The sequence below is a fragment of the Pelophylax lessonae genome, assembly GCF_965119305.1.
Source record: "Pelophylax lessonae genome assembly, chromosome: 10".
Classification (NCBI taxonomy): Eukaryota; Metazoa; Chordata; class Amphibia; order Anura; family Ranidae; genus Pelophylax; species Pelophylax lessonae.
The window spans coordinates 159,455,870-159,466,952 of NC_138777.1; the positions used below are offsets into that span (position 1 = coordinate 159,455,870).

An 11,083-nucleotide genomic window follows, 5' to 3' on the forward strand; every position below is an offset into this window, starting at 1 on the left:
AAGTTCATTCATCTTGTTCCATTGTGTTGTAGGATATTTATTGAGCCATAGCTATAGAACCATTTATATCTTTGAACTGCATATGTTTTGAAACCACGGTATATTTCCAGTATTAACTTGCAACATTTCTTCTAGTTGGCGTGTGTTTAGCAATCGCTGTTCTATGTATTATTGGCATTACTTTCATAAGCATGGGTAAGTGTAACGAAAAACTTAATTTAAAGTAGATAAGATACTTGTAAGACTAATGCTTTTAATTCTAAAAGCAGAATTGTACAGATGGGTACAGCCTCTTATTTTTCTCTCTTGCTTCTATATAGGGGCATTATACCTGGATGAATGCACGCTGGAAAGACATATCCCTATCTATGTACTAGTACAAGGAATAATCTTCCTCTTAATGGGCTGCACACTCACAATCCTGCTTTCAAGTGACAAGTTATTCTTGTTTTTCTTATTGATTTGCACATTGTCTACCTTCTGGTTCTGCTGGCTGATCACGGGTAAGAATGAAGGCAAACTAAGTGAATGGGTGAACAAATATGATTGTGTTCTATACATAGGCGTGCATAGGGGGTATGCCAGGTTTGCCTGGGCACACCCTAATCATAATGTACGGTGCAGAGTCCCCCTATTGTCTAGGCTTCTTCCCCATGTTGACCCCCCCCTCACCCCACAGTGCTGCTGGCTTTCCTCCTCTCCTCCTGGCTGCTGCGGGGGATGTTTCGAGTTGGAGAGCAGGGGAAGGGGCTAGTAAATATGTCATTTACTGGCCCCTTCCTTTTCGAAATTAACACCGTGAACACACTCACTCACTGTGTTCATTCATACCTGAAGCATAGTAAACTGTTTACTTTGCTTCAGTTTGTGAACAAACAGGAAGCCGCTCAGCACAGAGCACTTCCCATTCATTCACTGTCCAGTGCAGCTGAGGCTGCAGAAAAAGGCATGTGTGTTTGAACTTTGGCAGGCACACCCTAATGCAATCGGCTGCCCACACCTGTGGTTCTATAAAATATGAAAGGGGAAATCATAACAATATTGGCTATATATATCATCCGTTGCGCCTACGACAATGAATATAGACGATAAGGGTATCAGTATTCATAAATACCCATGGTGATTTTCTAATCAAATCAAAACCTCTTAGCTCTTCTTTTTAATATAGAGGGGATGTCTACTCCCTGGAAATTCTTTGTATAAAAATAGGATGCTTATCCCATTTGTTGTTTAGATGGGCTGATGAAAAACATAGTTGACAACATTTGAAAAAAACTTGAGGCCAAAGTAGCAGAGTTGGAATAATTCTCCCATTCAGCTGCACTACTTCTGCCTAAAGTTTCAAATTTTTATCACAATTCCCTGTCAAATGTGCTCAGGTGTGACCATACAAAAAATGTAATTTGTAAACATAAATAAAGTGTAAATAAGTACATAGCCGGGACAATGTAAATTACCCAGGACAGGCTCCTATTTGCCAGGACTGTCCTGGCAAAAACGGGACAGTTGGCAAGTATTTTCCATTTTTGTTTATTTTATCTTTATTAATTTACCTCCTTATACAATAAATCTCTACAAAATCATCACACTTCATATCCATATACACTGAACGAAATTATAAACGCAACACTTTTGTTTTCGCCCCCATTTTTCATGAGCTGAACTCAAAGATCTAAGACTTTTTCTATGTACACAAAAGGCCTATTTCTCTCAAATATTGTTCACAAATCTGCTTAAATCTGTGTTAGTGAGCACTTCTCCTTCGCCAAAGTAATCCATCCACCTCACAGGTGGGGCATATCAAAATGCTGATAAAGTATAAAAAGTAGGTGTAGCGCTAAGCAGGTGACATATACAGTCCTTATATAGTCCACGGAGAAAAAGGAGTGCAGAGATCGGTGTCCAACCAATCCTGACAATAGTGCCTAATTCAGAGACCACCACCAGCACCCAAGTGTCAAGCCTCTTACCAGATGAGACTGACCCTCATTACAAAGGCCAATCAAATGCAGGAACATATAACGCTAGGAGTGCACACAAACAATCCCCCTCACGGTCCTCGATCGATAGCCAGATAATACCAGTACCAGACCTCAGATCAGATAAAAGAAGGAGAGACTCCTCATGATACTGCACGTATGTATCACAAGCGGTTTATTAAAAGATGGTAGGCAACTTGCATACAAATTAGCAAGCAGGCTCTCATGTAATAAGGCAGCTGGTTGGATAACCAGCAAAATGGTTGCCGCACCCTCCGATGGTGTAGAGCAGGGGTGTCAAACTCAATTTCATTGCGGGCCGCATTAACATTATGGTTTCCCTCAAAGGGCCGGTTATTTCTGTAGGATTAGATGTCAAGAGCACCCCACGCCCTCTTTTACCCTTACATGAGATGTCAAGAGCCCTCCACCATCAGAAGTCAAGAGTCACCCACCCTTCCTTCCATCACAATGCACCCCCTTACCTTGTGCTACTGCCAGGAAGAAGATGTGGATGGAGGACCAGAGGAGGGATGGAGTCAGCTTACAGAGTCTGCTGAATACTGAGATCAGGGGAGGCAGAGACAAGGTGGTGTTGTGGCTGCACAGAGAGGTGCAGGATCTGTAGGAGGAGTTCTGCCCTTCTCTCTGCTGAAGACTGCTGAGAAGGGGGGTGGTAAAGATGAGCCTTTCTGCAGCAGCACAGAGAAGCACAGGATCTGGCAAAGGAGTTCTGTCCTCTCTGCTGCCGACTACTGAGACAAGGTGGGGGCAGAACAAGGGGGGTGCCACAGCTGCAGGAGAGGTGTGAGGGCCACATGAAATGGCCTGGGGGGCCGCATTTGGCCTGCGGGCCTTGTGTTTGACACCTTTGGTGTAGAGGGTCACGCGTCACAGGCTCCTCCCAGCACTGATCTCTGCACTCATTTTTCTCTGTGAACTATAAAAGGACTGTATATGTCACCTGCTTAGCGCTACACCTACTTTTTATACTCTATGGATCTGTTATTCAGGATTTTGTGTTAGCTGCTTTTTGGTATATGAATTTACATTGAGGTTGGCGCAGTATATTATTATTTCTTTGATATCAAGATGCTGATTAGACAGCATGATTATTGCACAGGTGTGCCTTAGGCTGGCCACAATAAAGGCCACTCTAAAATGTGCAGTTTTATCACACAGCACAATGCTACAGATTTGAGGGAGCGTGCAATTGGCATGCTGACTGCAGGAATGTCCACCAGAGCTGTTGCCCGTGAATTGAATGTTCATTTCTCTACTGCAAGACGTCTCCAAAGGCGTTTCAGAGAATTTGGCAGAACATCCAACCGGCCTCCCAACCGCAGACTACATGTAACCACACCAGCCCAGGACCTCCACATCCAGCATCTTCACCTCCAAGATCATATGAGACCAGCCACTCAGACAGCTGCTGCAACAATCAGTTTGCATAACCAAAGAATTTCTGCACAAACTGTCAGAAACCGTCTCAGAGAAGCTCATCTGCATGTCCGTTGTCCTCATCGGGGTCTTGACTTGACTGCAGTTCGTCGCCGTAACCAACTTGAGTGGGCAAATACTCACATTCAATGGCATCTGGCACTTTGGAAAGGTGTTTTCTTCACAAATGAATCCGTTTTCTTAGATCTTTGAGTTCAGCTCATGAAAAATGGTGACAAAAACAAGTGTTCGTTTAAAATTTTGTTCCGTATAATATTTACATTTCCTTCCATAGACCCAAAAGCAAATATTTTATTATTTTTCAGCTTGCCAATTCTTAGGTGTGATAGCTGCATTTGTTTTCTTTTTTTTTAGGTTTTCTTACTTTCATTTTTACCTGGTTATCCAGACAGTAAGTCTGTTGTTTTTCCACAGAACAAGCTTTCCTGCTGATGTAGCAGTTAGAAGGCTGAGACAAACCATTTAACACTGACAAGGGTGCTTACAATAGCCAGCTTTAATTTATTCTTGTAAAACCTTTATTCCAAAATGAACAAAACTACTGCTGTAACTGCTTAAAAACGGTTAGCTGGAGTCTGGCTTCAATTTGTTGGTGTATCCAAATCTGCTGTTTCATCTAACACTTCCCTCCCCCCAAAGTGACAATGCTGCTGTCCAAAGGTGTCTCTATTGGTCCTCCATCTAAAGTGAAGGCACCCTAATACAGGAAGTGTATATCACCTGGAGCACCTGGTAAAAACAGATCTAACCACATCTAATGATTGCTAAGCTGCAATATATTACATTTTTAGTTTTGCATTTAATACCCCTTTAACTCCTACCACTCGGTAATAAGTTTCCCTAATTGATATTGCTTTTAGAACAAAGGTTCTTTAGCCTGTAGCACTTTAACAACAGTTGTTCAACTTGTATAGTAGGAATAACTAAGAATATTTTGGGGGCTTGAGTGATTTTCAGAAAATACTTTCTGTAGCTGTGTTATTTAGTTAGATCAATTTTTTTCCATAATATATATTGGAATAATTATTAATTTATGATTTCCCAGTTGAAATATATTGTTAACGCAGTGCATCATGTTTTAGTCTGTATAAATTAAGTCCTTAGGAGGAACTACAGTCTTAAAAAAAATAATATATATATATATATAATTCAGCATCTACAAATACTGTAGCTGCGGATGTTTAATAAACAGACACACACCAGCCCATGAATCCAGCATTGTCTTCAACTGGGCAGATTCTTTGCCAGTCTTTGGGCCACTGGCACTACCATCTTGACTTTCGGAACAGCTGTGACTTCCTGCTGTTTCATGCCATTGTACTGATCCCCCAACCTCCTGGGACATGCACCAGAGGCGGGGAGGGGGGTTGGCTGAGCTTCCATAATTGCCTAGATGAGAGAATTGTGGAAGTGGGAGTGGGTACCTGTCAGTAAAAGGTACCTGCTCCCCCCCCCCAAAAAAAAAAACGTCCATATATAGTACAGGAGGGGGAGGAGTGGCAGTTTCACTTTTAAGAGAAGTTCTACTTTAAAGCACACCCCAGGCACCAGTTGGCAAACCTCAGGTGCCTAGTCGCAATGGCGACTAGAAAATCCAGCCTGGTATCTGGGTTGTTGTCAGCCTTAGCGGCTAGCATGGGGGGGAGCAGCTGGGCGCAACATTGCCGGGTGACCGGCAGGTGTTTTCTGATGCCGGGTATGGGGAGTGGCAGCGCCGTGAGGACTGCACTGTGAACGGTGGATTGGGTCAGGTGCGGGGCTGTAGTGTAGTAGGTGTGGTGGGCGGGGGGAGGAGCGGAGCTGACAGGGATGGAGCAGAGCCGCTGGCAGGAAGTGTCCCCTGTGTGGCTCTCTCCTCCCTCCCACTGGGTGCAGGTCTATCGATCTGTCCAGGGAGACTCCCTGCAGCAGAAGCTGGCAGCTTTGAACTAGCTCAGCAGTGGCCCTGAGCCAGTCACCATCTCGCAGGGAATCCCCCAGGGGCTCAGGTCCCCCCCCCCCCTGGATGGGCTTCCGAGTCGGGTCTGCACATCACACATCAGTGCCTCACCAGTGCCCCATCAGTGCAGCCTCACCAGTGCCCCACCAATGCCCCATCAGTGCAGCCTCTCCAGTGCCCTATCAGTGCAGCCCCATCACCGCACATTATTGAAGAAGAAAAATTACTTATTTGCAAAAAATTATAACGGAAATGAAGAAAAAATGTTTTTAAAAAAATGTATGTCTTTTTCGTGTAGTTAGCAAAAAAATAAAAATCTCAGTGGTGATTAAATACCACCAGAAGAAAGCTCTATCTGTCTGAAATAAATACACAAAATGTCATTTAGGTACAATGTTACGTGGCCGCGCAATTGTCATTCAAAATCTGACAGCGCTGAAAGCTAAAACTTGGCCTGGCCAGGAAGGGGGTAAAATTGCCCAGTAGGCAAAAAAAAAAAAAAAAACTGGCTTCTAACTTTTCTTTTTTTGGCTCCAAGATTCTAAGAAAATTTGCCGAGCTCCGCTTTAAAGTATAACTAACGGCAAAACTTATTTTATGTGTTGGATAGAGTGGAGGGAATTAGAACATCTGTCCGGTTTTAATGCTGTGTGTCCCTGTTAGGGAGGTCATTCTCTTTTGGTTCTCTTTATCATTATCTTCGAAAGTAAACGTAAAAGAAAATCTCAGAGTTTGGATTGTCCCCAAAACAGCAATAGAGGTGAAATTTTCCAATGGGGGCACTAGTTCTAGTGACAAATTAGTATTGCCTCCCTTTGGAAGAATTTATTCTCACTTCCTATTGTTGTTAAGGACATTAAGTTAATATAAATTTCCCCCAATGGGACACAGATGGCAAAAAACCTGACAGGGATTATGACCCTCCCTTACACTATCTAAAATGACAAAATAAATTGCCTTTAGTTTTACTTCAAGGTTCAAAAATTCTCATTTATGTGCATATAGTTTAGATGAAATCAGCCCCTGCTGATCCTCAATGGACTCTTCAATTGCATTCTTGGGGCTCAGGAAGGAAATCCAACCCCTCGCTTTTCATAATTAAGGTCCTCTAAACCCATAATAAGTTTTGTTGCCCTTCTCTGTACTCTCTCCAGCTCCAACACATCCCTTCTGAGGACTGGTGACCAGAACTGGACAGAATACTCCAGATGTGTTTGGACCAGTGATTTATAAAGTAGAAGAATTATAGTTTTATCTCTGGAATACATCCCCTTCCTTATGCATGCTAATAATCTGCTGGCTTTGGCAGCCAAAGCAGTCCCCTTGAGTCCTTTCAATTTTGTATTCTGTACCGCAGACATGAATGTAAACATGTCTCCCGTGTATCAAACAAACAAAATGGCGTTGATGCAGGAGTGCCAAGCCTCGCTTTCAATATGAAGAGCGCAAGGCAAACACCAAAAAAATGGCATCGGTGCGTGAGTGCCAAGCCTCCCTTTTAGATGTGAAGCGCATGGCAAATACCGACATTACGGCCGGACTTCCGGTACCTAAGACCGGAACTTCAGATAATTAAAATAGTTTTTAATTTTTGTATACAGACTGTCCTCTGCTGTGCTGGCTGCTCATTTATAATTTTCTGTTATGGTTATTAGCGTGGTATTTCTTGGTTTTCTTTACATATTTGTGTTAATGTTTTCTTGGCTGTATATCTGGGAATACATAAATGGTAAAAGGGTGATAATATCTCTACATTCAAAGAGTACTAAACTTCCACAGGGATCAGGCATAAACACATACACAAGGAGCAGTAAAAACTCCTCCAGAAGCCTGTGCAGCAAGTAGGTTGGTTAGTTGTTCATCATAGTGGTAGGGATACGATCACAACCCTGACCAAGGTATAGCGTATAGCAAAGTACAAAGTGCAGGCCTTAGAGTGATTAATATAAATTGGTGTAAATACACCGGTGTATGCTACTCCTTATACAGCCAAATATGTTGACAATGTGATTGAGAAAGTACCTGAAAGGAAAGAGTTTATCTGCATGCAACCACCGCCATACTCCCACTACCATAAAGCGGCCCTTATATGCTGCTTCAGCACAGGACCACATCACAAGACCCAATGCCCAATCACGCATGTGCCAGGTCTGTGCCAGGCATACGTGTTGCCATTTATGAGGCCATAACTGGACGAGTGGAAGGCCGCATAGCAGCCATCTATCAGCAAAAGATGGAGGTTGGGCCAATAGATGGCCAGGTGAAGGTCACTGTCTGCGCATGCACAGACTGAGGGACACGCACCTATTGCTAGACCCGATTCATTGGTCCCAAAGGCAAGTGGGAGGACCCAGAGCAGGGACAACTCCCCACTCGTTCCTCCCTCTACAGGGATCGCATTCTGGTCAAGTGAGAGTGCCAAATGCACCCCCCCCCCCCCCCAGAGGCTGCATAACTAAAACAAAGCCATCCCCAGGGCAGGGTTACCACATGATTCTGAAAGATATCAAAAGACAATTACAAAGCTCCGGTATACAAATATATGGGAAAACAGTTTCATGCAAAATAATATATTTCATCCATAAAGAAGCATAATCCTTCAAATTTTGTATATATCATTGTAAACATACTCTTATACACTATATTACCAAAAGTATTGTTTACAACGATTATATATATATATATATATATATATATATATATATATATATATATATAATCTAGTAATGGTAAAGATTTCCACGCTAAATGTGATTAGTATAAATTAGATAATTATGTAGTGATCAAAAGGGAAAGCAGCACACATATGACTCATAGAAAAAATCCCAAACGATATAGAAATTGGAATATGTGTAGCGCTAACGAAAAAAGTGATGTCTATAAACACTCAATATTGAACAAAAAAATATATTATGGCGCATGAGCAATAGTGATACACAAATATAATGAAATGAGATATATATGAATGTCCAACATGAATGGTGACAATATATAAAATAATGTCCAAAAAAATATATGAAATCCGCAAATATATAGTGCCAAAAAAGACCAAAAAAATGAGGAGGGAAAAAAAAACACAGATCTTGGTAGCTGGGTCTCTGTATCAAAGATGAGGAGATAGAGAGTAGGAAGTCACATCAGAAGAGAATGGTTCACCAATGAGCAGATTCAAGGCTTACCGAAATGTATGGGTCACCCAAGTTAATGGATAGACCTAAATGCGTTTGATATATTAGGAAAGATTCCTCCAGATGTATCTCCTCCAACAGACACGGTATATACTCAGCAATCAAGCAGCAGACGGTATCATAAAATGAAGAAAGGATAATGGAGACATAGTGTGATACTGTATATAGCAATATTCAAGAAGTATTCACCACATGTGTAAAAAATCATAAGGGTGCCAAAGAAAAACCGAGAGAACCGAATAGGCTCAACAGGTTGTAACAGATGAAAAGGAAGGGAAAAAACAAAACACCAGGAGAATAAAGAGATCACCGAGTAAGCAAACCAGCAGCTTACCAGAGTATATGGGTCAACCAAATAAATGGATAGACCAAACAGGCAAGGTGTAGTACTACAAGGCTCCACAAGGTGTCTCTTCATCCACTGTAGGATATTGGGTGCTCAGCAATCAAGTGACGACCAATGATATATGAAAAATGGTGACAGGGACATAGTGTGATTCCGCTTAAAAATACTGTATTTATTAAAAGTAGGCAAGTACACTCAAATTTAAATGGAAGTCAATTTGCATGAAATGAGGCATAGAGAGCACAGCGGCGTCTCTCAGCACGCTGTCTTAGCAAGGAAGCCGGCTGGTGGGGGCGTGGTCTCGTCACGTCCAATGTCGCGCTGGCCCATTGGACATTGGATGTGACGAGACCACGCCCTATGAAATCCATTCTTGTTTAGTGTTTTACGTATTGTAAGGGGATTGTACAGGGATGTTAGCATTTGCCAGTGACTTTTGTAAGTCTTTAGCTGACACTCTAGGATTCTTCTTCATCTCATTGAGCAGTCTGCGCTGTGCTCTTGCAGTCATCTTTACAGGACGGCCACTCCTAGGGAGAGTAGCAGCAGTGCTGAGCTTTCTCCATTTACTGTATAGACAATTTGTCTTACCGTGGACTGATGAACAGCAAGGCTTTTGGAGATACTTTTATAACCCTTTCCAGCTTTATGCAAGTCAACAATTCTTAATCATAGGTCTTCTGAGAGCTCTTTTGTGCGAGGCATCATTCACATCAGGCAATGCTTCTTGTGAAAAGAAACCCAGAACTGGTGTGTGTTTTTTATAGGGCGGGGCAGCTGTAACCAACACCTCCAATCTCATCTCATTGATTGGATTCCAGTTGGCTGACATCTTACTCCAATAAGCTCTTGGAGATGTCATTAGTCTAGGGGTTCACATACTTTTTCCATCTGCACTGTGAATCTTTACATGGTGTGTTCAATAAAAGCATGGCAACATTTCATTCTTTTTGTGTTATTAGTTTAAGCAGACTGTGATTGTCTATTGTTGTGACTTAGATGATGATCAGATCACATTTTATGACCAATTTGTGCAGAAATCCATATCATTCCAAAGGGTTCACATACTTTTTCTTACAGCTGTATATATATTAGGAACCATAGCATACTTCATTTAGTGATATTGTTTCAAAGGACTGTCAATTGGTATATAAGCCAGTATGCATATAGCTTGTATGCGTCACATCAACTGAGCAAGCATCAATTTAACTGCCAGACAAGTGCTGCATATTTTTTTTGTCACATTAGTAAACCTGTTTTATATTTCTCATGTTCTATTTTTTTTTCTTCTTTCTTCTAGGAAGTATATGGGTTTTCACCCACTATATCTCCTACCACGGACAGTGCCATGATGTCTTGTACCTCTTTGCATTTTGGACTCTTATTGTACAGTACATTGGGCTGTGCATAGCCTTTTTGGTGTTAATCATTTACTGCTGCTTCTTCTGTATCTTGTTTTGGGCTTGCATGGCTGTTAATGGATAAAGACCAGGAACAAAAAAAATTTGAGTTGCCCACTAAGTCAACCTCCATGGCCTTTGGTATAAAGTGCTGAAACTTAAGGAGATGAACAGGAAAATACAGAATTGTCTTGGCTTTTGGAACTGAAGGAGAGCATCATGAACTTGGAATATTACCCCTAGCTGTTGAAAAAGTAACAAAACGGTTGCTAACGTGCATCTTTGCTTATACTTTACAAAGTATTAAAAAGCCATTGGATGAAGAAGGGCTCAACTTTTAGACACAAGGTAGCAATTCTGCTATTTTGGGGCTTTTTTTGTTACTAACTGGGAATAATGTTTCAATATACTCAATGACGGAAAAAAGCTCTGGGGAGAATGCTGCTAATTTTCATAAACACACCATCAATCGAGAGGTAAATATGTGGAGTACTGATTTTTGAATGACTGTAAGGAAATATAGAAGCTTTCCAAACGCCTTGACATCTCAACACTGTGCATGAATGCTACTGATGCCATCAGCACTAGGATGGCTTCTCATGGAAGAAAACCTTAACTGCATGCTGCATTTGAGTAAAGAGATTTTTAAATGACTACATGAAACCAGCATAATGATCTTTTTCCTTTTTTGCAGTTTTCATTGTCTAGCACCTGTATGGAGACCTTTAAAGCCTGTGTGCAGAAATCAACATTAAAACAGCCATCTAATA

General features: G+C 41.7%; 1 protein-coding gene across 7 annotated transcripts in view; it reads left to right on the forward strand.

The window, feature by feature from the left end:
* Positions 1 to 10,614, forward strand: part of LOC309565713 (uncharacterized protein) — a 49,195-nt gene extending 38,581 nt beyond the window's left edge. For all 7 annotated transcript variants that reach the window (XM_082270690.1, XM_082270685.1, XM_082270687.1 and 4 more), the window contains exons 4-6: positions 136 to 195; positions 321 to 503; positions 10,214 to 10,614. In XM_082270690.1, the coding sequence (XP_082126816.1) occupies positions 136 to 195; positions 321 to 503; positions 10,214 to 10,398 (428 nt within the window). In that variant the 3' untranslated portion in view covers positions 10,399 to 10,614. The remainder of the gene's footprint in view (positions 1 to 135; positions 196 to 320; positions 504 to 10,213) is intronic.
* The last annotated feature ends 469 nt before the right edge of the window (positions 10,615 to 11,083 follow it).